At 46.4% G+C, this 27713-nt stretch overlaps 1 protein-coding gene across 5 annotated transcripts in view; it reads right to left on the bottom strand.

The window, feature by feature from the left end:
* LOC110534793 (calcium uptake protein 3, mitochondrial-like) overlaps window positions 1-27713 on the bottom strand; it is a 50632-nt gene that overhangs the window by 11462 nt on the left and 11457 nt on the right. For 3 of the 5 annotated variants that reach the window (XM_036933871.1, XM_036933872.1, XM_036933875.1), the window contains 5 exons: window positions 16951-16998; window positions 13247-13329; window positions 12927-12998; window positions 5090-5131; window positions 2369-2464 (listed from right to left, as the gene is read on the bottom strand). In XM_036933871.1, the coding sequence (XP_036789766.1) occupies window positions 2369-2464; window positions 5090-5131; window positions 12927-12998; window positions 13247-13329; window positions 16951-16998 (341 nt within the window). The remainder of the gene's footprint in view (window positions 1-2368; window positions 2465-5089; window positions 5132-12926; window positions 12999-13246; window positions 13330-16950; window positions 16999-27713) is intronic. The other 2 variants (XM_036933873.1, XM_036933874.1) reach the window with 2 other exon arrangements.

Genomic DNA, 27713 nt, shown 5'->3' with positions numbered 1-27713 from the left:
TTACTTAGACACATTTTATATAAGGATATCATGAAATTGAAATAAATCTATTAGGCCCTGATCTATGGATTTCACAAGACTGGGCAGGGGCGCAGCCATGGGGTGGCCTGGGAGGGCATAGGCCCACCCACTCGTGAGCCAGGCCCAGCCAATAAGGATGGGTTTTTCCCCACAAAAGGACTTTATTACAGACAGAAATGCGTTTCAGTTTCATCAGCTGTCTGGGTGTCTGGTCTCAGATGATCCCGCAGGTAAAGAAGCCAGATGTGGAGGTCCTGGGCTGGCGTAGTTACACGTGGTCTGGGGTTGTGAGGCCAGTTGGATGTACTGCCAAATTCTCTAAAACGACATCGGAGGTGGCTTATGGTAGAGAAATTAACATTAAATTATCTGGCAACAGCTCTGGTGGACATTCCTGCAGTCAATTGCATGCTCCCTCAAAACTTGAGACATCTGTGGCATTGTGTTATGTGACAAAACGGCACAATTCAGAGTGGCCTTTTGTTGTCCCCAGCACAAGGTGCACCTTTGTAATGACAACGCTGTTTAATCAGCTTCTTGATATGCCACACCTGTCAGGTGGATGGATTATCTTGGCAAAAGAGAAATGCTCACTAACAGGGATGAACAAATGTGTGCACATTTAAGAGAACAAAGCTTTTTGTGAGTATGGAACATTTCTGGGATATTTTATTTCAGCTCATGAAATATTGGCCCAACACTTTACATGTGTTTATATTTTTGTTTTGTATAGCTTTACATAGAAATGAAGTATCACTCTGTCATACTTAAACGGACTATCTTCTTCAAGTGGCTTCCCTATAAAACGTACAACTTCTTATATCTCATGGCATCTGTGGTTTGAGGATGTGTTTATTTTTGCAAAAGGAATAAACTTGTAAAATATATATGGTGAAATGACTAGCTTCTTCTTCAAAAGGCAAGCCCCTATATGACACATTCTCTTTGCGCCCAGACTAGACAATACACGTGTTTACTTCTTCTCCTTTCTACCACCCATCTCTCTCTCTTTCTTTCTCTCCCTCTCTCTCTCCTGGAAGAGTGAGATCACGACCTGACACCTCTCGGTTCCTGGAAGCTGGGGAGCGCGAGTATGTGAGCTCATCGCTATCGACGACATAATGGTTATCACGCCCACCAGGCGTGCGAGTCAGCACCTGGTTTGTGTGTGTGTTTGTGTGTGTGTGTCCCCGCTGTGGCCTTTGATCTCAGAACAGAGGTGAAAAACAGTGATTACTGATGTCAACCCCTAAAACGTCTCTCTCTCTCTCTCTCTCTCTCGCTCACTCCCATCCCTCCCTCCCTCTCCTGAATAACACATTAGACCTGTTATTGGAGGTCTGGAGAGTCAGCCAGCCAGACAGTCCTTTCTGACACAGACAAACACAGGGGGCCTAATGGGAGACTCATCATGATAGAGAACCTGAATAGGAGTTAAACACACATCCCTCCTCTCTCTCTCTCTCTATCCCTCTCTCTCTCTATCTCTCCCTCTCTCTTTGATAGCCTCTAGATGAAAGGGTTCAGTCTATGTAAATACAGGTCATCTCCATGATCTCCTGCAGTCTCCCAGTGTTATTGTCTCTCCTCTGCTTCCGCTGCTAGCCACCTATTAGCCAACAAATAGGCTGCCAAACAAGTCGTCAGGCTGAGAAACACTGGACTGCCAAGTCAGCCGTGCTCAATTGTAGACGGACGGCAATGATCTAAAGTGTGTGTGTGTGTGTGTGTGTGTGTGTGTGTGTGTGTGTGTGTGTGTGTGTGTGTGCGGTGCTAGAATGATGATGTTGTTTTGGTATAACACTTTGTAGCTAAGCAGGTCGTCACTGTATTTTATGCTAAGAACGTTTTCTAACTGTATTTTCTTGACAAACGGGGGCTGACATGCAGGGGACAACAACCACCAGGACCCAACACAGAGAGGTGGCGGGAGGTAACATCGATAAGCATGAAACACAAGAGAAACAAATAGGTTTTATAACCACAAAACAAAAACACAACATCCGAATCTAAGAATCTAATAGAGAAAAAACAATAGACTACACAGTGACAGAGCTGTCCTATGGCTATGGATGGATGGGTCAAAGCCAAGGGAAGAGTATTGACCTTTTCCAGTCAAAGGTGGGATGGGATCAAGTGACTAAAAGAACCACTAGAAACCAAGAGAGAGATGGTCGGGTATGAGAGACACAAATGGACGAATGAATGGACAGAGGACCAGTATACCTCTGCCAGGTCTGAGAACTGCTAAATGGATCTAGGCTGCGAATGATGGAGGGATAGATGGCAGAAAAGAAGGAGGGGAGAAAGAAACGAGGGAGGAAGGGTGGACAGAGGACAGGTGTACCTCTGCCAGGTCTGAGAACAGGGCTTGACTGGCGCCGCGCCTCAGAACGTCCCAATAGCTCCGGGCCACAAACTGACGACTGTCTTTTTTAACCACCTGCAGGAGTTTTTACCAGAAGCACAAACATCGTACAAGAAAAACAGAGGACAACTGAAGGAGGGAAGAGAGGATGAAATGAAGGAACGACCATGATCATTTCTCTCCATCTCGTTTGAAATTGACAATCAATCAAAGGCCAAATGAAAGATTTAATCACAAAATCGGAGGGATTGCCTTAGTGATGCTATGCTAATCGTATAGAAGACGGATCACAGTAACATTTAAATAATGACCAGTCTCACAGTGATATCGCTATTATAGTAGAAGGATTTGTCATCGTATCAAAGAGATTTGATGCAATGACACAATCCAACACTGGATTTCTAGACAGGGGGATTGTTTTACAACTATCCCACCTCCCACTTCCCTCAGATGAGTCAGACATTTAACAAGACATCATTTGACTCCATTCCGTTTTCCTTCGCTCCAGTCAACCGACACTGATACAGCACGGTGGCTTGACTATCACTTTGAATTCACTCAAGTAAAGTCGTTAAGTATAAACTACTCACAATGTGTGTACAGACTGAAGCACAACCAACAGAAGAGTGTTGAAACCTCATCTATAGCACACATCCAATACAGTGATTGGCCACCTGTCTTGTCTCTCTCTATAGGGGAACACAGTGATTGGCCCACCTGTCTTGTCTCTCTCTATAGGGGAATACAGTGATTGGCCACCTGTCTTGTCTCTGTCTATAGGGGAATACAGTGATTGGCCACCTGTCTTGTCTCTCTCTATAGGGGTTACAGTGATTGGCCACCTGTCTTGTCTCTGTCTATAGGGGAATACAGGGGCGGCCATTGAACATCACAGGTTGTACTGGCCTGTCGTCCATCGGGTTAGTGACAGGAGGGAGACGTCTGCTCCTCTATAGGGGGACAGACAGTGGCCTGGTTCTGGGGCTGTGTTTGAGTATAGACCATTATGCTCCTTCACTCCCCCACAGTGAGTGGAGGGAAATGTGCATTAAGGCTGAGTGAGAGACAGGGCTATAGTCTAAACATGACCACGTAGACAGCCTATTGATCTGAGAGAGAGTCCTCTATGGGTTAAGCTGGAATCAACACTGACTATCACTGGCTACGTCTCAAATGGCACCCTATTCCCTATACAGTGCACACACTTACTTCATAGAGTGTGCTTACATCCGGACTGTGTTTACTTCATAGTGTGCTTACATCACAAGGACTGTGTTAACTTCATAGAGTGATTACATCACAAGGACTGTGTTTACTTCATAGGGTTATTACATCATAAGGACTGTGTTAACTTCATAGAGTGATTACATCACAAGGACTGTGTTTACTTCATAGGGTTATTACATCATAAGGACTGTGTTTACTTCATAGAGTTATTACATCATAAGGACTGTGTTAACTTCATAGAGTGATTACATCATAAGGACTGTGTTTACTTCATAGTGTTATTACATCATAAGGACTGTGTTTACTTCATAGAGTGATTACATCATAAGGACTGTGTTTACTTCACAGTGTGCTTACATCATAAGGACTATGTTTACTTCATAGTGTGCTTACACCATAAGGACTGTGTTTACTTCATAGGGTTATTATATCATAAGGACTGTGTTAACTTCATAGTGATTACATCATAAGGACTGTGTTAACTTCATAGAGTGATTACATCATAAGGACTGTGTTTACTTCATAGAGTGATTACATCATAAGGACTGTGTTAACTTCATAGAGTGATTACATCATAAGGACTGTGTTAACTTCATAGAGTGATTACATCATAAGGACTGTGTTTACTTCATAGTGATTACATCATAAGGACTGTGTTAACTTCATAGTGATTACATCATAAGGACTGTGTTAACTTCATAGAGTGATTACATCATAAGGACTGTGTTTACTTCATAGAGTGATTACATCATAAGGACTGTGTTTACGTCATAGTGCGTTTGCATCATAAGGACTGTGTTTACTTCATAGTGTGCTTACATCATAAGGACTGTGTTTACTTCATAGGGTTATTATATCATAAGGACTGTGTTTACTTCATAGTGTGCTTACATCATAAGGACTGTGTTTACTTCATAGAGTGATTACATCATAAGGACTGTGTTAACTTCATAGAGTGATTACATCATAAGGACTGTGTTTACTTCATAGGGTTATTACATCACTAGAGTGATCTTATTTGCACAGGGTTCTTACTAGTCTGCTTACTTTATTGAGGTGCTTACTTCAAAATGTGTGCTCACTCTACTATCCATACTATTTGCCCCCCCCCCCGGTTCTATTTTAAGCCAGTGTGTTTCTTAGTCATTCTAAATCAAATCATCCTCTTTTGTTGACGCCCCTCTCTCTGACCCTTAGAATCGTTACTCCTCCACCACCCCTCCACCCCTCCGCAATCAATCACTCAGTCAATATGACAGACAGCCAGAACACAAGGAAGGTCTATTTCAATGGATTTCTATCTATTTCACTCTATTTCTATAGATCTAGATATACAGAGTTTAGACCAGGGACAAAGGTACACAGGTGTGTCCGAAATGGCTCCCTATTCACTAACGCAATACTTTTGGACAATAGTAGTGCACTATATAGGGAATAGGGTGCCATTTCGGGCGCGGTTGAGTTGATACATACGCTGTTGATGGGAGCAACCTGATATCCATAGAGCTGCATACTCTTTTACACAGAGAGACGAGGAGGAGGACGACACGGCATGCGGTCAAAAAGGAGGAGGACGAAGAGGAGGAGGAAGAGGAGGAAGAAGAGAAAGGTCACATGTTAGAATAGATGCATGCAAGGAGAGACACACTGGCTCAAATGCACAACAGGAGTACTGCTCCCGTAAACCAACACACTTGTAGCTACACAACATAACACAACGTGCTCTACAGGTATTACTTCTCTATAGGTCATATTTCTACAATAAAGTAAACCACGCTTGCATCCATAATGGCACCCTGTTTCCTTGAAAGTGACCTACTTTTGACCCAGAGCCCTGGTCAAAAGTAGTGCACCACATATGGAATAGGGTGCCATTTGGGACATCCACGATGTAAAGGATAAAGTGTTCACAACGTGCCACACTGGTAATACAGCTCCCAAAACATACCGTCAGATTGTCACAGATAGCACCATATGATTGTATCATTCACATGGCACCTTAACATACACACACCATTAGCATAACGTTATCCTAACGTTAAAGAGACAGCGTATCTGATTCTGTTATTGAAGGGGAACGGAGGATCAGCGGACCACATATTAGACCATCTGGGCTGTGTCTGAAATGGCCCCTTGTTCCCAACAGATGTAGGATCTTAATTGCTGAGAATTGTCCTGCACAGCAGGAAGTGCAAACTTGTAGTTGCATTTGAGTTTTAAAAAGGATTCTGAAGTTCGTAATTTCCACTTTAAAATGTCAGACTTTATTTGGCCAAACAAAAAAGGTATCAACCCCCTACAAAAAAAATATTTATTATAATCCACATAATAATTCACATTTCCTGTTGATGCAGGATTATTTTCCTGCTGTAGCAAACTAGCTCTAATTAAGATCCTACATTTGTATAAAGCGCACTTATATTGACTATGGGCTCTGGTCAAAATGAGGGCACTATACAGGGAATAGGGTGCAAAAGTAGTGCACTATATAGAAGGTCGGTTGTTTAGCAGCAAAACCGAGGCGTGCGCAACTATGGGGCAAAACAGACGTGGTTGGCTTAGACTGTTGACAACATGTAAACTATATTTAGTCTCCAGTGGTTATTGAAAACATAAATACATTTGCACAATAAGCACTTGTTGTCTCTCAAATACATTGTTACAGCTGATACTGTAGGTAGCTAATTTTTGCCATATTAGCATAGACATGACCAGTCAAAACAAGACATGGTATCAATAACAAGATGAAACGAGCTGAAACTGTTACGGTGAGTGAATGAGGACCCAAAAGCGAACTAACTTAAACAGAGCTTCTTTAATAACCAAACATAGGTAGGCTCAGATAGACCGGCAGATTCCGACAGGACAGGACAAGGTTACAGCAAACATGACGATAGTCTGGCTCAGGCATGAAACACAACAAACAAGAATCCGACAAGGACAGGAACAAAAACAGAGAGAGATATAGGGGACTAATCAGAGGGAAAAAGGGAACAGGTGGGAAACGGGGTGACGAGGTAGTCAGGAGGAGACAAGGAACAGCTGGGGGAAAGCGGGGGAGAAAAGGTAACCTAATACGACCAGCAGAGGGAGACAGGGTGAAAGGAAAGGACAGAAAGACACAACATGACAATACATGACAGTACCCCCCCACTCACCGAGCGCCTCCTGGCGCACTCGAGGAGGAAACCTGGCGGCAACGGAGGAAATCCTCGATCAGCGCACGGTCCAGCACGTCCCGAGAGGGAACCCAACTCCTCTCCTCAGGACCGTACCCCTCCCAATCAACGAGGTACTGGTGACCACGGCCCCGAGGACGCATGTCCAAAATCCTGCGGACCCTGTAGATGGGTGCGCCCTCGACAAGGATGGGGGGGGGGGGGGGGAAGACGAGCGGGGGCGCGAAGAACGGGCTTAATACAGGAGACATGGAAGACCGGGTGGACGCGACGAAGGTATCGCGGAAGAAGAAGTCGAACTGCGACAGGATTAATGACCCGAGAAATACGGAACGGACCAATGAACCGCGGGGTCAACTTGCGAGAAGCCGTCTTAAGGGGAAGGTTCTGAGTGGAGAGCCAAACTCTCTGACCGCGACAATATCTAGGACTCTTAGTTCTACGCTTATTAGCAGCCCTCACAGTCTGCGTCCTATAACGGCAAAGTGCAGACCTGACCCTCTTCCAGGTGCGCTCGCAACGTTGGACAAAAGCCTGAGCGGAGGGGACGCTGGACTCGGCGAACTGAGATGAGAACAGCGGAGGCTGGTACCCGAGGCTACTCTGAAAAGGAGATAGCCCGGTCGCAGACGAAGGAAGCGAGTTGTGGGCGTATTCTGCCCAGGGGAGCTGCTCTGACCAAGACGCAGGGTTGCGAAAAGAAAGACTGCGTAAGATGCGACCAATAGTCTGATTGGCCCGTTCTGCTTGACCGTTAGACTGGGGGTGAAAGCCGGAAGAGAGACTGACGGAAGCCCCAATCAAACGGCAAAACTCCCTCCAAAATTGAGACGTGAATTGCGGACCTCTGTCCGAAACGACGTCTGACGGAAGGCCATGAATTCTGAAAACATTCTCGATGATGATTTGTGCCGTCTCTTTAGCAGAAGGAAGCTTAGCAAGGGGAATGAAATGAGCCGCCTTAGAGAACCTATCGACAACCGTAAGAATAACAGTCTTCCCCGCTGACGAAGGCAGTCCGGTGACAAAATCTAAGGCGATGTGAGACCACGGTCGAGAGGGAATGGGAAGCGGCCTGAGACGGCCGGCAGGAGGGGAGTTACCGGACTTAGTCTGCGCGCAGACCGAACAAGCAGCCACGAAACGACGCGTGTCATGCTCCCGGGTGGGCCACCAAAAACGCTGGCGAATGGAAGCAAGCGTACCCCGAACGCCAGGGTGGCCGGCTAACTTGGCAGAGTGAGCCCACTGAAGAACGGCCAGGCGAGTAGGAACGGGAACGAAAAGAAGGTTCCTAGGACAAGCGCGCGGCGACGGAGTGTGAGTGAGCGCTTGCTTTACCTGCCTCTCAATTCCCCAGACAGTCAACCCGACAACACGCCCCTCAGGGAGAATCCCCTCGGGGTCAGTGGAGGCTACTGAAGAACTGAAGAGACGAGATAAAGCATCAGGCTTGGTGTTCTTAGAGCCCGGACGATAAGAAATCACGAACTCGAAACGAGCGAAAAACAGCGCCCAACGCGCCTGACGCGCATTAAGTCGTTTGGCAGAACGGATGTACTCAAGGTTCCTATGGTCAGTCCAAACGACAAAAGGAACGGTCGCCCCCTCCAACCACTGTCGCCATTCGCCTAGGGCTAACCGGATGGCGAGCAGTTCGCGGTTTCCCACATCATAGTTACGTTCCGACGGGGACAGGCGATGAGAAAAATACGCGCATGGGTGGACCTTCTCGTCAGAGAGGGAGCGCTGAGAAAGAATGGCTCCCACGCCCACCTCTGACGCGTCAACCTCGACAACGAACTGTCTAGAGACGTCAGGTGTAACAAGGATAGGAGCGGATGTAAAACGATTCTTGAGGAGATCAAAAGCTCCCTGGGCGGAAACGGACCACTTAAAGCACGTCTTGACAGAAGTAAGGGCTGTGAGAGGAGCTGCCACCTGACCGAAATTACGGATGAAACGACGATAGAAGTTCGCGAAGCCGAGAAAGCGCTGCAGCTTCGGCGAGGCCGAAAGGAAGAACCCGGTATTCAAAGTGCCCTAACGGAGCCCTAACGGAGTGTTAAACGCCGTCTTCCACTCGTCCCCCTCCCTGATGCGCACGAGATGGTAAGCGTTACGAAGGTCCAACTTAGTGAAAAACCTGGCTCCCTGCAGGATCTCGAAGGCTGAAGACATAAGAGGAAGCGGATAACGATTCTTAACTGTTATGTCATTCAGCCCTCGATAATCTATGCAGGGGCGCAGAGACCCGTCCTTCTTCTTGACAAAAAAAAAACCCCGCTCCGGCGGGAGAGGAGGAGGGGACTATGGTACCGGCGTCAAGAGCTACAGACAAATAATCCTCGAGAGCCTTACGTTCGGGAGCCGACAGAGAGTATAGTCTACCCCGGGGGGGAGTGGTTCCCGGAAGGAGATCAATACTACAATCATACGACCGGTGTGGAGGAAGAGAGGTGGCCCTGGACCGACTGAACACCGTGCGCAGATCGTGATATTCCTCCGGCACCCCTGTCAAATCACCAGGCTCCTCCTGTGAAGAAGAGACAGAGGAAACAGGAGGGATAGCAGACATTAAACATTTCACATGACAAGAGACGTTCCAGGAGAGGATAGAATTACTAGACCAATTAATGGAAGGATTATGACAAACTAGCCAGGGATGGCCCAAAACAACAGGTGTAAAAGGTGAACGAAAAATCAAAAAAGAAATGGTTTCGCTATGATTACCAGAAACAGTGAGGGTTAAAGGTAGCGTCTCACGCTGAATCCTGGGGAGAGGACTACCATCCAGGGCGAACAAGGCCGTGGACTCCCTTAACTGTCTGAGAGGAATGTCATGTTCCCGAGCCCAGGTCTCGTCCATAAAACAGCCCTCCGCCCCAGAGTCTATTAAGGCACTGCAGGAAGCTGACGAACCGGTCCAGCGTAGATGGACCGACAAGGTAGTGCAGGATCTTGAAGGAGAGACAGGAGTAGTAGCGCTCACCAGTAGCCCTCCGCTTACTGATGAGCTCTGGCTTTTACTGGACATGAAGTGACAAAATGACCAGCAGAACCGCAATAGAGACAGAGGCGGTTGGTGATTCTCCGGTCCCTCTCCTTAGTCGAGATGCGGATACCTCCCAGCTGCATAGGCTCAGCTCCCGAGCCGGCAGAGGAAGATGGTAGTGATGCGGAGAGGGGGGCAACGGAGAACGCGAGCTCCTTTCCACGAGCTCGGTGACGAAGATCAACCCGTCGCTCAATGCGAATAGCGAGTTCAATCAAGGAATCCACGCTGGAAGGAACCTCCCGGGAGAGAATCTCATCCTTTACCTCTGCGCGGAGACCCTCCAGAAGACGAGCGAGCAAAGCCGGCTCGTTCCAGCCACTGGAGGCAGCAAGAGTGCGAAACTCAATAGAGTAGTCTGTTATGGATCGATTGCCTTGACATAGGGAAGCCAGGGCCCTGGAAGCCTCCTCCCCAAAAACAGATCGATCAAAAACCCGTATCATCTCCTCCTTAAAGTCCTGATACTGGTTAGTACACTCAGCCCTTGCCTCCCAGATTGCCGTGCCCCACTCACGAGCCCGTCCAGTAAGGAGAGATATGACGTAGGCGACACGAGCAGTGCTCCTGGCGTAAGTGTTGGGCTGGAGAGAAAACACAATATCACACTGGGTGAGGAACGAGCGGCATTCAGTGGGCTCCCCAGAGTAACACGGCGGGTTATTGATTCTGGGCTCCGGAGATTCGAAAGCCCTGGAAGTGGCCGGTGGATCGAGGCGGAGATGGTGAACCTGTTCTGTGAGGTTGGAGACTTGGGTGGCCAGGGTCTCAACGGCATGTCGAGCAGCAGACAATTCCTGCTCGTGTCTGCCTAGCATCGCTCCCTGGATCTCGACGGCTGAGTGGAGAGGATCCGAAGTCGCTGGGTCCATTCTTGGTCGGATTCTTCTGTTACGGTGAGTGAATGAGGACCCAAAAGCGAACTAACTTAAACAGAGCTTCTTTAATAACCAAACATAGGTAGGCTCAGATAGACCGGCAGATTCCAACAGGACAGGACAAGGTTACAGCAAACATGACGATAGTCTGGCTCAGGCATGAAACACAACAAACAAGAATCCGACAAGGACAGGAACAAAAACAGAGAGAGATATAGGGGACTAATCAGAGGGAAAAAGGGAACAGGTGGGAAACGGGGTGACGAGGTAGTCAGGAGGAGACAAGGAACAGCTGGGGGAAAGCGGGGGAGAAAAGGTAACCTAATACGACCAGCAGAGGGAGACAGGGTGAAAGGAAAGGACAGAAAGACACAACATGACAATACATGACAGAAACGAACAACCCACGATTCCCCACATGGCAGCTTGTTGTCATTGTTGCTCGCTATCTGACCCTTCAGAATCATCATTTCATCACCATCATTCATCATTTCCGTGACGTTTTCAGACAACCCATCTATAGGAAATTGAGTAGTGCACTTTAAAGGGAATACAGATGTAGGATCTTAATTTGATCACACTGTTGCAGGAGAACTGAAGGAAATGTTAAACTTGTAGTGTATTGTAGTGTTTCCACTTTGAAATGTCCGACTTGATTTTCCCGTACGGAAAATGTATCAACCCCTACAAAAATGGCCATTAACTATAATCCACATAATAAGTCACATTTCCTGTTGCTGCAGGATTATTTTCCTGCTGTAACAAACTGGCTCAAATGAAGATCCTACCTCTGTAGGGTGCCATTTAGGACCCAGTCTTTAAACAACATTCCTCAGCTGTGCCCCTCCGAGGAGCCGTCTGGCTAAGTGTGTCTGGTCCCTCTGAAGCTAAAGCCACAGAAACTCCCACAATCCCCTCTCATCCCCTCTTATCTCTCTATCAGATCGTCTTGTTTATGTTGGGCCACATGGGCTGCTTACGGGAGATGTCACCCATCCACAAAACACTGGGAAAGGAGGCCATTTTGGCTCTGCTCGTCTCCCACCGGTCCTGACGCAAGCGAGAGGGATCTTAACTTCAAAGTGAACGGAATGCACTCTCTGTAGTGTGTGTGTGTGTGTGTGAAGTGTGGGAAAGCACAAGGCGACAAAACAACTCCTGAACATGCTTGGAGGTTGATGTTTTAATGTCATATTATACTGTAAGAGAAATATTTTTTTTTCTTCAAATATGATTTCTATGACCTCTCAATTCAGTATTGATAACAAGTACAACACACGTGGGCTGTGTCTAAATGCCCGTACCTGCGTTATAAATAGTAGGCACTTTGGGTATGTGAAAATAGAACATTTTATAGTGTATGAAATGTTCCAAGTTTTCAATGCCAGGATGTCATACTCATTTTGGCTTTTAACTAGTAGAATTCGCTGCATGCTGTTGAGAGAGATACGTGTCTTTTCAGACCGGCGTGTGTTTGACAACAGCTGATATTCACCTGATAATGAGATAAGGGGAGGCGCTACCAAAATAAACCAATGGAGGGAAACAACACGGTTGCGCATTAGATCTCAGTATAGGTGAGTCTAGTATGTTGATACGTGTCGCTTACTGCATTCGTTTTCACTAAACAGAACATTATAAATAGTATGTAGTATTAGTACACAGTATGTAGCTCTAGTAAGTAGTAGGCAAGACAGATTTATGATCTATTCTTGGTGTATAATTCTTTGTAAAGACATGTTCAATAGCATAACAGAAACTCAATAAAACAGACATTGTTGTTTGACTTGGGGGGAGAGGTACTGTTGGGAGAGGCTGGTCCTGTCGCTTGCTGTGGGGGAAATTAGCTAGAACACATACATGCACGACACACACACACACACACGCACACACGCACACACACACACACACGCACACGCTCACACACACACACACACACACACACACACACACACACACACACACACACACACACACACACACACACACACACACACACACACGCACACACACACACACACGCACACGCTCACACACGCACACACACACACACACGCACACGCTCACACACACACACACACACACACACGCACACGCTCACACACACACACACACACACACACACACACACACACACACATGTATGACACATACATACAATCACAAATATAGTCTCTCTCCCTCTTGTTTGCTCTTACCAGCTGAGCTGACTTCTCCACATCTCCTTTCCTCCCCTTCTTCTCATTTTTCTTCCTGAAGATCTCCTGCAGCTAGAGCGGAGAGGAGAGGAGAGGAGAGGAGAGGAGAGGAGAGGAGAGGAGAGGAGAGGAGAGGAGAGGAGAGGAGAGGAGAGGAGAGGAGAGGAGAGGAGAGGAGAGAGAGGAGAGGAGAGGAGAGCACAGAGATGATGTGTGAGATCAACAGTGTGCAGCAGTTATCTTCTTGACACATAAAACTGTTAAATGCATTATTCAAATTCAATTCTTTATTTATTAAGCGAGCAGTAAGGGTAACTCACCACTAGGAACTCCCTCTTGTCAACCATCTGGTTTCCGTCGGCGTCGAACATGTTGAAGGCGATCTTGAAGCCTGCGTGGGGCTCTGAGGAAGAGGAGGAGGTATGAAGATGACTAATCTCCACACCGTAGGGCCTGAATGGACTACTAGATGTCTAGAAAGATGAGTGACCTCAACACCACAGGGACTGGACTCAAGTCATTATGTGTTCTGCGATCAGTGTATCCAGATGATGGCAAGATCTGTTGTGTGGTCTGTTTTGCTCAAACACATCAATGTAATTTGACACAGTTGTCTGTGTTATCACTGTTACCATCCCACATATCTCACTACGTCACTACTGTTGAAATGATATCCATGAATGAATCTTTACCCAAAGGTCACTGGTTTGAATCCCTGAGCGGACTAGGTGAAACATCTGTAGATGTGCCCTTGAGCGAGGCACTTAACCTTAACTGCCCCTTTAAGTCGCTCTGGATAAGAGCATCTGCTAAATGACTACAATGTACATGCATACCTGTTGATCTTTCTCTCTCATCTTGGCAAGTGCTATGTCAATATTACTCCAGCGCTGGGTTACCACGCAAAGTGTGTGTAGCAGCGATGACTGAGATGCCTCATTGCCTCGTTAGACCCTCAGTGAGCAACAACAGCAGAGCAGCACCTCAGATTTATCTGCACAGACTGTCAACGCCAGTTTTAAGCCTACGTCCCAAATAGCATCCTATTCCCTATGTAGTGCACCACTTTTTTCCCAGGGCCATGGACAGAAGTAGTGCACTATATAGCGAATTGGGTGCCATTTGGGACGCAGACAAAGCAATATATGCCTCCAAGTGTGTTTTTATTGTAACAATGTTGATGAAGGCCTATATGATGAATACCTACATTTATAGGAGTTGAAATGTTGGGAGCAGATGTGTGTTGAGTCTTCATTTACAAAATAATATCTTTCATTGTCACATATACTGGATAGCTACAGTGAAATGTGTTGTTTTACAGGGTGGTGCAAAGCCCCTGGAGCATGTTAGGGTAAAGTGCCTTGCTCAAGGGCACATCAACAGATTTTTCACAGTCGGCTCGGGTATTCGAACGAGCAACCTTTCGGTTATTGGCTCAATGCTCTAACCGCTAGGCTACCTGCTAAGCACCTGTCTCAAAGCCACTCAATGTTGTCGTAACACATGCTTTATCTTATATTGTCTTAAACTTCTTATGGCTGGGGGGCAGTGTTGAGTAGCTTGGATGAATAAGTTGCCCAAAGTAAACGGCCTGCTCCTCAGTCTCAGTTGCTAATATATGCATATTATTATTAGTATTGGATAGAAAACACTCTAAAGTTCCCATTGAAATCCCCTTGAGATATTAATGATGTTGCACTTCCTAGGGCTTCCACTAGATGTCAACCGTCTATAGAAATTTGAATGAGACTTCTACTGTGTTGTGGGACTGAATGAGAGCAGAATCTATCAGGTGACTGGCAGTCAACCATTTTCTGATCACGCGCATTCCTCATGGTATCCACTTGCGTTCCATTGCTCATCAAGACACAAAGGAATACTCCGGTTGGAACTTTATTGAAGCTATATGTTAACATTCTAATGATTGATTCTGTACTTAGTTTGAAATGTTTCTTCGACCTGTAATATAACTTTTTGAAGTTTTTGTCCCAGAATGAGCGTTTGGATATGTATACCGAACGCGCTAACAAAAGGAGGCATTTGGACATAAATAACGGACATTATCACACAAAACAAACTAACTAACAACTAATGTTTTATCTTATCTTATCTTAACTCATGTTTTATCTTATCTTAACTTGTGTTTTATCTAATCCTGTCTTAACTCATGTTTTATCTTATATTGTCTTAACTCATGATTTATCTTATCTGAACTTTATATGGCTGCAGAGGCAGTATTGAGTCGCTTGGATGAAAAGGTGCCCATTGTAAACGGCCAGTTCCTCAGTCTCAGTTGCTAATATATGCATATTATTAGTAGTATTGGATAGAAAACACTCAAAAATTTCCAAAACTGTCAAAATATTGTCTGTGAGTATAACAGAACTGATATTGCAGGCGAAACCCTGAGGAAAATCAAAACAGGAAGTGGTGTCTTTTTTGAAAACTCCATGTTCCATAGCCTCCCTTTGCTCCATTTAAAGGGATATGAACCAGATTCCTTTTCCTTTCGCTTCCTCAAGGTATCAACAGTCTTCAGACATAGTTTCAGGCTTTTATTTTGAAAAATGAGCCAGAACGATAACATCGCGTCAAGTGGTCACGAGTTTTGCTCGCGCAACAGAGTTTGGATAGGTATTTGCGGTTGATATATTATCGATTATATATTTTAAAAACAACCAGAGGATTGATTATAAAAAACGTTTGACATGTTTCTGTGGACATTATGGAAACTATTTGGAATTTTAGTCTGCGTTGTCGTGACCGCTCTTTCCTGTGGATTTCTGAACATAACGCGACAAACAAACTGAGGTATTTTGGATCTAAAACTAATCTTTATGGAACAAAAGGAACATTTGTTGTGTAACTGGGAGTCTCGGGAGTGAAAACATCCGAAGATCATCAAAGGTAAACGATTAATTTGATTGCTTTTCTGATTTTCGTGACCGAGCTACCTGATGCTAAGTGTAGTTAATGTTTCATCGTGCGATCGATAAACTTACACAAACACTTGGATTGCTTTCGCTGTAAAGCATAATTTCAAAATCTGACACAACAGGTGGATTAACAAAAGGCTAAACTGTGTTTTCCTATATTGCATTTGTGATTTCATGAATATAAATATTTATAGTAATATTCATGTTTTATCTTATCTTAACTTGTGTTTTATCTTATCTTAACTCGTGTTTTATCTTATCTTGTCTTAACTAATGTTTTAACTTATCTTGTCTTAACTAATGTTTTAACTTATCTTGTCTTAACTCGTGTTTTATCTTATCTTGTCTTAACTCGTGTCTTAACTTATCTTGTCTTAACTCATGTTTTATCTTATCTTATCTTAACTCGTGTTTTATCTTATCTTGTCTTAACTCATGTTTTATCTTATCTTAACTTGTGTTTTATCTTATCTTGTCTTGACTCGTGTTATATCTTACCTTGTCTTAACTCGTGTTTTAACTTATCTTGTCTTAACTCATGTTTTATCTTATCTTATCTTAACTCGTGTTTTATCTTATCTTGTCTTAACTCATGTTTTATCTTATCTTAACTTGTGTTTTATCTTATCTTGTCTTGACTCGTGTTTTATCTTATCTTGTCTTAACTCATGTTTTATCTTAACTCGTGTTTTATCTTATCTTGTCTTAACTCAGGACCTTCTGTGTCTTGGCAGCTTCGTCAGGTTAAGTGTAGATTTGACCACCTACCGTAGTGTAAGGTACAGGAGATTTTGGTATTTTTTCAGGGACTGGAGATCTTGGGTGGGCCGCCCATGTCTGGGACATACTGTAAACTTTAACAGACCAACGCTGGCCTTTAGTAATGATTTGTGTTTAATGTAAGCAGAGGGCACCACCAGCCCCTCTTCATGAGAGAGAGAGAGAGGTAGGGCAGAGAGTAGAACACAGAGAGAGAAAGAGAGTGAGAGAGAGGAAAAAGAAAGAGATAGAAAGAGTATGTGATAGAGAGAAAGAGAGGGAGCGGAAGGGAGAGAAAGAGAGAGAGTGTAGAGCGTAGAGAGACTCACTTGTCAGAATGCAGAGCAGAAAGAGATACTCGGTGTAAGCGATGATGCCTGGAAAGAAAAAGAGAAGAAGGAACATCAAAGGACAGTTGACAATATTCATTCTGTTAATGTACAATAAAGCACTCTCTCTCTCCCTCTCTCTCTCCTTCTCGCTCTCCTTCACCAACTCTCAAACAGCTGGTCGGGGTCCTGATTTTTTTCTTTCAAACTCCGGGACACTAGAGGCGGCTTGGCTGAAGGCCAGATTAAAATGTTTACTGATTGTTCAAAGACGGGCCTCCTCTAGATAAATGGAAGGGTAGAACAGACCTTCCCCTCCTCCCCTCTTCTCCCGGAGAGGAGTAGAGAAGGAGTAATCCCCTTTTCATGCAGATAACATCTAAAAATGTAAAAAGGTGCCTTTGAGTTGAGCCGCAGGCGGTGTTTTGGCCACACTAGAGCTGCGGGTGTTTTTACACTGCAAGTGAGCGGTGCTGAGACCCAAGACCTAGAACACTGGGTGGTAGAACACACACACACACGCACACACGCACACACACACACACACACACACACACACACACACACACACACACACACACACACACACACACACAAACATGTACACCCCCAATGCAGCATACACACACGGTGGGGGGGAGGGGGGTGGAAAGAGATCCCAACCAGCCGTGTTGTGTTTGGAGAGGCAAGGTGTAAAGCGTTGAGGGGATGGCCAGCCTGAGGGTGTGGTCCATTTAGGATGATGTCCCCTCTGCTCCTCTTTGTTGGGGCCAGGGGAAACACAGGCATGGCCCAGTGAGATGGAGGACCGCTGCTGTGGTCTAGGTGCTGGAAGGGGAGTGTGTGTATGCTCATGTTTCTCTATGTGTGTGTGTGTGTGTGTGTGTGTGTGTGTGTGTGCTCATGTTTCTCTACATGTGAGTGTTGGTCTGTTACACGGCGGCTGAAAGCATTCCCTCTTCCACCAGGTTTTTGTTTGTAGAGGAAGACAGTAGCCTGTCTGTCCACTGATAGTTCAGGGTGACTGCACTGAGTGTTACGGGAGAGAGACTCCCTGCTTCAGGAAGGGGAGAGGAGGGGAACATGATACCTCAGCTTAGTGGAGCTACCCCTGCTCCCTGCCCTGGACCTCACACTAGGGTTGGATGCTCCTTGTCCCAGGCTTACTCAAATACTCAATACAGCTAATAACAACTTTGGCAGTAGGTGATTTGCTTGGCTTGTCTCCCACGAGGAGAGGCCAACTCAATAAAGTGTTTGAACTGCAACTATCTGCTGTCTTTATTCTACTAGTTTAACCTCCTATTGTTTTTCAAAATGTGTACATTTTAATGTTTAGTCATTTATCAGACACTCTTATCCAGAGCCTCTTACAGTAGTGACCTCATACATTTGACTGTTTAGTCATTTCTCAGACGAGGAGACCAAGGAGCAGCCTGATGAGAATACATTCCTCTTTATTAAAGGAAGAGCACTAAAACAAGCAAAACAACAAAAATTGTTTAGCAACTAATACATAGACAATAACCCACAGATAAACCAAGGAATATGGATACGTAAATATGGTTCCCAATCAGAGACAACGATAAACAGCTGCCTCTAATTGAGAACCAATCTAGGCAACCATAGACATACATTTACCTAGACAAACCAAAACCCCATAGATGTACAAAAACCCCTAGACAAGACAAAAAACTAAACAAACCACCCTTGTCACACCCTGACCAAACCAAATAATCAAGAAAACAAAGATACAGTGCCTTACGAAAGTATTCGGCCCCCTTGAACTTTGCGACCTTTTGCCACATTTCAGGCTTCAAACATAAAGATATAAAACTGTATTTTTTGTGAAGAATCAAAAACAAGTGGGACACAATCATGAAGTGGATCGACATTTATTGGATATTTCAAACTTTTTTAACAAAAAACTATCAAAAACTGAAAAATTGGGCGTGCAAAATTATTCAGCCCCTTTACTTTCAGTGCAGCAAACTCTCTCCAGAAGTTCAGTGAGGATCTCTGAATGATCCAATGTTGACCTAAATGACTAATGATGATAAATACAATCCACCTGTGTGTAATCAAGTCTCCGTATAAATGCACCTGCACTGTGATAGTCTCAGAGGTCCGTTAAAAGCGCAGAGAGCATCATGAAGAACAAGGAACACACCAGGCAGGTCCGAGATACTGTTGTGAAGAAGTTTAAAGCCGGATTTGGATACAAAAAGATTTCCCAAGCTTTAAACATCCCAAGGAGCACTGTGCAAGCGATAATATTGAAATGGAAGTGGAGTATCAGACCACTTCAAATCTACCAAAACCTGGCCGTCCCTCTAAACTTTCAGCTCATACAAGGAGAAGACTGGTCAGAGATGCAGCCAAGAGGCCCATGATCACTCTGGATGAACTGCAGAGATCTACAGCTGAGGTGGGAGACTCTGTCCATAGGACAACAATCAGTCGTATATTGCACAAATCTGGCCTTTATGGAAGAGTGGCAAGAAGAAAGCCATTTCTTAAAGATATCCATAAAAAGTGTCGGTTAAAGTTTGCCACAAGCCACCTGGGAGACACACCAAACATGTGGAAGAAGGTGCTCTGGTCAGATGAAACCAAAATTGAACTTTTTGGCAACAATGCAAAACGTTATGTTTGGCGTAAAAGCAACACAGCTGAACACACCATCCCCACTGTCAAACATGGTGGTGGCAGCATCATGGTTTGGGCCTGCTTTTCTTCAGCAGGGACAGGGAAGATGGTTAAAATTGATGGGAAGATGGATGGAGCCAAATACAGGACCATTCTGGAAGAAAAACTGATGGAGTCTGCAAAAGACCTGAGACTGGGATGGAGATTTGTCTTCCAACAAGACAATGATCCAAAACATAAAGCAAAATCTACAATGGAATGGTTCAAAAATAAACATATCCAGGTGTTAGAATGGCCAAGTCAAAGTCCAGACCTGAATCCAATCGAGAATCTGTGGAAAGAACTGAAAACTGCTGTTCACAAATGCTCTCCATCCAACCTCACTAAGCTCGAGCTGTTTTGCAAGGAGGAATGGGAAAAAATTTCAGTCTCTCGATGTGCAAAACTGATAGAGACATACCCCAAGCGACTTACAGCTGTAATCGCAGCAAAAGGTGGCGCTACAAAGTATTAACTTAAGGGGGCTGAATAATTTTGCACGCCCAATTTTTCAGTTTTTGATTTGTTAAAAAAGTTTGAAATATCCAATAAATGTCGTTCCACTTCATGATTGTGTCCCACTTGTTGTTGATTCTTCACAAAAAATACAGTTTTATATCTTTATGTTTGAAGCCTGAAATGTGGCAAAAGGTCGCAAAGTTCAAGGGGGCCGAATACTTTCGCAAGGCACTGTAACTTTGATAATCAAGAAAACAAAGATAACCCCCCCCCCCCCCCAAAGGTGAGGACTCCCGGCCGCAAACCTAAACCTATATGGGAGGGTCTGGGTGGGCATCTAACGGTGGCGGCTTTGGTTCTGGATGCCGCCTCCCTTCTTTACACTGAGGGCTGGGGACCCTCAATAGAGACCCCGGGCTGGGGACCGTCGCTGGAGACCCCGAGCTGGGGACCGTCGTGGGAGTTCCGGACTGTGGCCCGTCGTGGGAGGTTCTGGACTGTGGCCCGTCGTGGGAGGTTCTGGTCTGTGGCCCGTCGTTGGAGGTTCCGTTCTGTGAACTGTCGCCGGACGGTCTGGACTGGGTACTGTCGCCAGACGGTCTGGACTGGGTACTGTCGCCGGACGGTCTGGACTGGGTACTGTCACCGGACGGTCTGGACTGGGTACTGTCGCCGGACGGTCTGGACTGGGTACTGTCGCCGGACGGTCTGGACTGGGTACTGTCGCCAGACGGTCTGGACTGGGTACTGTCGCCAGACGCTCTGGACTGGGTACTGTCGCCAGATGCTCTGGACTGGGTACTGTCGCCAGACGCTATGGACTGCCGAGGCGCACTATAGGCCTGTTGCATGATGCCGGCACTGGTGGTACCGGGCTGGGGACACGCACCTCAGGGCGAGTGCGAGGAGCAGGAACAGGGAGTACTGGACCCTGGAGGCGCACGGGAAGCCTGGTGCTTGGTGTTGGCAATGGTGGTACTGGGCTGGTGATACGCACCTCAGGGCGAGTGCGGGGAGTAGGCACAGGATGTACTGGAGCTGACACAACCCGTCCTGGCTGGATGTTTATTTTCGCCCTGCAAATGCAGGGCGCTGGCACAGAACGCACTGGGCTGAGCCGGCGCAGGATATCCTGGTCCAAGGAGGTATACTGGAGACCAGGAGTGCTGAGCCGGCACCCTCCTTCCTGGCTGGATGCCCATTCTAGCCCGGCCAATGCTAGGAGCTGGAGTAGAACGCACCGGGCTAGAATAGTGCACTGGAGACACCATGCGTTCCACCGCATAACACGGTGCCTGACCAGTAACACGATCCCCACAGTAAGCACGAGGAGTTGGCTCAGGTCTCCTACATGACTCAGCCAATCTCCTCGTGTGCCCCCCTCCCCCAAAAATATTGGGTGCTAACCGTTTACCCGTTCCTCCATTCTCCTGTATCCCTCCTCGCACTGTTCCATTGAATCCCAGGCGGGCTCTGGCACTCTCCCTGGATCAATCGACCACCTCTCAATCTCCTCCCAGGTTGTCACCCACTCATCCTTCTCCCGGGTCCATTCTTCCACCAAGCGCTGTTCCTCCCTTTCACACTGCTTGGTCCTGGTGTGGTGGGTTATTCTGTCACGTTCGTTGTAACGAGGAGACCAAGGAGCAGCGTGATGAAAATACATTCCTCTTTATTAAAGGAAGAGCACTAAAACAAACTAACAAAACGACCGTGAAGATATAAACACTGGTGCTGCCACAGGCAACTAATACATAGACAATAACCCACAGATAAACCAAGGAATATGGCTACCTAAATATGGTTCCCAATCAGAGACAACGATAAACAGCTGCCTCTAATTGAGAACCAATCTAGGCAACCATAGACATACATTTACCTAGACAAACCAAAACCCCATAGATGTACAAAAACCCCTAGACAAGACAAAAACCAAACAAACCACCCTTGTCACACCCTGACCAAACCAAATAATCAAGAAAACAAAGATAACTTTGATAATCAAGAAAACAAAGATAACTAAGGTCAGGGCGTGACACTTACAGTAGTGACCTCGTACATTTGACTGTTTAGTCATTTATCAGACACTCTTATCCAGAGCCTCTTACAGTAGTGACCTCATACATTTGACTGTTTAGTCATTTATCAGACACTCTTATCCAGAGCCTCTTACAGTAGTGACCTCATACATTTTTCGTACTCCTCTTTTTTTCCCCGCATCCTTGTTTTTTCTGTCAATGTCACAAGTCTGGGAAAACAAAGAACACCTTACCAGATGAACGCTTGTAATCTGAGTGTTTTTTCACAACTTCATCCAGGAGTTTTCCCAGACCTCATGATCTGATCAACAAACCGGGCCTGATAATATGGTATCATCTTGTATATTACATTCTGATAATATGGTATCATCTTGTATATGACATTCTGATAATATGGTTTCATCTTGTATATTGCATTCTGATAAAATGGTATCATCTTGTATATTACATTCTGATAATATGGTATCATCTTGTATATTACATTCTGATAATATGGTATCATCTTGTATATTACATTCTGATAATAGGGTATCATCTTGTATATTGCATTCTGATAATATGGTATCATCTTGTATATTACATTCTGATAAAATGGTATCATCTTGTATATTACATTCTGATAATATGGTATCATCTTGTATATGACATTCTGATAATATGGTATCATCTTGTATATTACATTCTGATAATATGGTATCATCTTGTATATTACATTCTGATAATATGGTATCATCTTGTATATGACATTCTGATAATATGGTATCATCTTGTATATGACATTCTGATAATATGGTATCATCTTGTATATTACATTCTGATAATATGGTATCATCTTGTATATTACATTCTGATAATATGGTATCATCTTGTATATTACATTCTGATAATATGGTATCATCTTGTATATTACATTCTGATAATATGGTATCATCTCGTATATTACATTCTGATAATATGGTATCATCTTGTATATTACATTCTGATAATATGGTATCATCTTGTATATTACATTCTGATAATATGGTATCATCTTGTATATTACATTCTGATAATATGGTATCATCTCGTATATTACATTACACTTTGATCAGCAGTCCCATATTGAAAAGGTTTTGTTTCCTATATGCCTATTGGAAGTGGAAGGCCAACTTAACTATCCCACTTTGAAAGCCTACTTTCTCTGACGAGTTTGCACTGTGCACTACAGTGAGAGAGAGAGAGAGCATCACTGGATTCCAGACGCGAGTCACCAATACCGCACGCACCCACTCTCTCTCTCTCTCTCTCTCTCTCTCTCTCTCTCTCTCTCTCTCTCTCTCTCTCTCTCTCTCTCTCTCTCTTCTTGACATGACAACCCAAATAAAATGTGCAGGGACAACACACAGAAACATTCCAGAGTCTGCCGCCCAGCACCGACTCATGCGCACAGCAAACGGTAATCCGACGCCATTCCGGGGATTGAAACTGTCCTCGGCCGTCACCGAGTGCCAAAGGAAGCGTGTCCCGACATCACCGAGAACAAACACAACAGAGACGTGTCTCCACGTTGTCTTCCTCCTCAACCACACCTTTGCTCCCGGATCACTTCATTCTTTCTCTCCTTTTATCTCCTTCCCTCTTTCCTCTCATTTCCTCTCCTTTCCTTTCCTCCTTTCCCTGTTTTTTTTGGTGGGGCTGTGCTGATGTTAACTGGCAAGATAAAAAAGAGTGGTGTGGGGGTGAGGTGTGTGTATGTGTGGGGGTGAGGTGTGTGTATGTGTGGGGGTGAGGTGTGTGTGTATGTGTAGGGGTGAGGTGTGTGTATGTGTTAGGGTGAGGTGTGTGTATGTGTGGGGGTGAGGTGTGTGTGTATGTGTAGGGGTGAGGTGTGTGTATGTGTGGGGGTGAGGTGTGTGTATGTGTGGGGGTGAGGTGTGTGTATGTGTTAGGTTGAGGTGTGTGTATGTGTGGGGGTGAGGTGTGTGTATGTGTGGGGGTGAGGTGTGTGTATGTGTGGGGGTGAGGTGTGTGTGTATGTGTAGGGGTGAGGTGTGTGTATGTGTGGGGGTGAGGTGTGTGTATGTGTGGGGGTGAGGTGTGTGTATGTGTGGGGGTGAGGTGTGTGTATGTGTGGGGGTGAGGTGTGTGTATGTGTTAGGGTGAGGTGTGTGTATGTGTGGGGGTGAGGTGTGTGTATGTGTTAGGGTGAGGTGTGTGTATGTGTGGGGGTGAGGTGTGTGTGTATGTGTAGGGGTGAGGTGTGTGTATGTGTAGGGGTGAGGTGTGTGTATGTGTAGGGGTGAGGTGTGTGTATGTGTAGGGGTGAGGTGTGTGTGTATGTGTAGGGGTGAGGTGTGTGTGTATGTGTAGGGGTGAGGTGTGTGTGTATGTGTAGGGGTGAGGTGTGTGTATGTGTAGGGGTGAGGTGTGTGTGTATGTGTGGGGGTGAGGTGTGTGTATGTGTGGGGGTGAGGTGTGTGTGTATGTGTAGGGGTGAGGTGTGTGTATGTGTTAGGGTGAGGTGTGTGTATGTGTGGGGGTGAGGTGTGTGTGTATGTGTAGGGGTGAGGTGTGTGTATGTGTGGGGGTGAGGTGTGTGTATGTGTGGGGGTGAGGTGTGTGTATGTGTTAGGGTGAGGTGTGTGTATGTGTGGGGGTGAGGTGTGTGTATGTGTGGGGGTGAGGTGTGTGTATGTGTGGGGGTGAGGTGTGTGTGTATGTGTAGGGGTGAGGTGTGTGTATGTGTGGGGGTGAGGTGTGTGTATGTGTGGGGGTGAGGTGTGTGTATGTGTTAGGGTGAGGTGTGTGTATGTGTGGGGGTGAGGTGTGTGTATGTGTGGGGGTGAGGTGTGTGTATGTGTTAGGGTGAGGTGTGTGTATGTGTGGGGGTGAGGTGTGTGTATGTGTAGGGGTGAGGTGTGTGTATGTGTAGGGGTGAGGTGTGTGTATGTGTGGGGGTGAGGTGTGTGTATGTGTAGGGGTGAGGTGTGTGTATGTGTAGGGGTGAGGTGTGTGTATGTGTGGGGGTGAGGTGTGTGTATGTGTGGGGGTGAGGTGTGTGTATGTGTGGGGGTGAGGTGTGTGTGTATGTGTAGGGGTGAGGTGTGTGTATGTGTTAGGGTGAGGTGTGTGTATGTGTGGGGGTGAGGTGTGTGTGTATGTGTAGGGGTGAGGTGTGTGTATGTGTGGGGGTGAGGTGTGTGTATGTGTGGGGGTGAGGTGTGTGTATGTGTTAGGTTGAGGTGTGTGTATGTGTGGGGGTGAGGTGTGTGTATGTGTGGGGGTGAGGTGTGTGTATGTGTGGGGGTGAGGTGTGTGTGTATGTGTAGGGGTGAGGTGTGTGTATGTGTGGGGGTGAGGTGTGTGTATGTGTGGGGGTGAGGTGTGTGTATGTGTGGTGGTGAGGTGTGTGTATGTGTGGGGGTGAGGTGTGTGTATGTGTTAGGGTGAGGTGTGTGTATGTGTGGGGGTGAGGTGTGTGTATGTGTTAGGGTGAGGTGTGTGTATGTGTGGGGGTGAGGTGTGTGTGTATGTGTAGGGGTGAGGTGTGTGTATGTGTAGGGGTGAGGTGTGTGTATGTGTAGGGGTGAGGTGTGTGTATGTGTAGGGGTGAGGTGTGTGTGTATGTGTAGGGGTGAGGTGTGTGTGTATGTGTAGGGGTGAGGTGTGTGTGTATGTGTAGGGGTGAGGTGTGTGTATGTGTAGGGGTGAGGTGTGTGTGTATGTGTGGGGGTGAGGTGTGTGTATGTGTGGGGGTGAGGTGTGTGTGTATGTGTAGGGGTGAGGTGTGTGTATGTGTTAGGGTGAGGTGTGTGTATGTGTGGGGGTGAGGTGTGTGTGTATGTGTAGGGGTGAGGTGTGTGTATGTGTGGGGGTGAGGTGTGTGTATGTGTGGGGGTGAGGTGTGTGTATGTGTTAGGGTGAGGTGTGTGTATGTGTGGGGGTGAGGTGTGTGTATGTGTGGGGGTGAGGTGTGTGTATGTGTGGGGGTGAGGTGTGTGTGTATGTGTAGGGGTGAGGTGTGTGTATGTGTGGGGGTGAGGTGTGTGTATGTGTGGGGGTGAGGTGTGTGTATGTGTTAGGGTGAGGTGTGTGTATGTGTGGGGGTGAGGTGTGTGTATGTGTGGGGGTGAGGTGTGTGTATGTGTTAGGGTGAGGTGTGTGTATGTGTGGGGGTGAGGTGTGTGTATGTGTAGGGGTGAGGTGTGTGTATGTGTAGGGGTGAGGTGTGTGTATGTGTGGGGGTGAGGTGTGTGTATGTGTAGGGGTGAGGTGTGTGTATGTGTAGGGGTGAGGTGTGTGTATGTGTGGGGGTGAGGTGTGTGTATGTGTAGGGGTGAGGTGTGTGTATGTGTAGGGGTGAGGTGTGTGTATGTGTAGGGGTGAGGTGTGTGTATGTGTATGTGTGGGGGTGAGGTGTGTGTATGTGTGGGGGTGAGGTGTGTGTATGTGTAGGGGTGAGGTGTGTGTATCTGTGGGGGTGAGGTGTGTGTATGTGTGGGGGTGAGGTGTGTGTATGTGTGGGGGTGAGGTGTGTGTATGTGTGGGGGTGAGGTATGTGTATGTGTAGGGGTGAGGTGTGTGTATGTGTGGGGGTGAGGTGTGTGTATGTGTAGGGGTGAGGTGTGTGTATGTGTGGGGGTGAGGTGTGTGTATGTGTGGGGGTGAGGTGTGTGTATGTGTGGGGGTGAGGTATGTGTGGGGGTGAGGTGTGAGGTGTGTGTATGTGTGGGGGTGAGGTGTGTGTATGTGTGGGGGTGAGGTGTGAGGTGTGTGTATGCGTGTATGTGTAGGGGTGAGGTGTGTGTGTATGTGTAGGGGTGAGGTGTGTGTATGTGTAGGGGTGAGGTGTGTGTATGTGTGGGGGTGAGGTGTGTGTATGTGTGGGGGTGAGGTATGTGTGGGGGTGAGGTGTGAGGTGTGTGTATGTGTGGGGGTGAGGTGTGTGTATGTGTGGGGGTGAGGTGTGTGTATGTGTGGGGGTGAGGTGTGTGTATGTGTTAGGGTGAGGTGTGTGTATGTGGTGTGTGTATGTGTGGGGGTGAGGTGTGTGTATGTGTGGGGGTGAGGTGTGTGTGTATGTGTAGGGGTGAGGTGTGTGTATGTGTGGGGGTGAGGTGTGTGTATGTGTGGGGGTGAGGTGTGTGTATGTGTTAGGGTGAGGTGTGTGTATGTGTGGGGGTGAGGTGTGTGTATGTGTGGGGGTGAGGTGTGTGTATGTGTTAGGGTGAGGTGTGTGTATGTGTGGGGGTGAGGTGTGTGTATGTGTAGGGGTGAGGTGTGTGTATGTGTAGGGGTGAGGTGTGTGTATGTGTGGAGGTGAGGTGTGTGTATGTGTAGGGGTGAGGTGTGTGTATGTGTAGGGGTGAGGTGTGTGTATGTGTGGGGGTGAGGTGTGTGTATGTGTAGGGGTGAGGTGTGTGTATGTGTATGTGTGGGGGTGAGGTGTGTGTATGTGTGGGGGTGAGGTGTGTGTATGTGTAGGGGTGAGGTGTGTGTATGTATGGGGGTGAGGTGTGTGTATGTGTGGGGGTGAGGTGTGTGTATGTGTGGGGGTGAGGTGTGTGTATGTGTGGGGGTGAGGTGTGTGTATGTGTG

The sequence above is a fragment of the Oncorhynchus mykiss genome, chromosome 10, assembly GCF_013265735.2.
Source record: "Oncorhynchus mykiss isolate Arlee chromosome 10, USDA_OmykA_1.1, whole genome shotgun sequence".
In the NCBI taxonomy this organism is placed as follows: Eukaryota; Metazoa; Chordata; class Actinopteri; order Salmoniformes; family Salmonidae; genus Oncorhynchus; species Oncorhynchus mykiss.
Note: the sequence above shows the minus strand (reverse complement) of the source record. Positions and strands in the feature narration are given on the sequence as shown.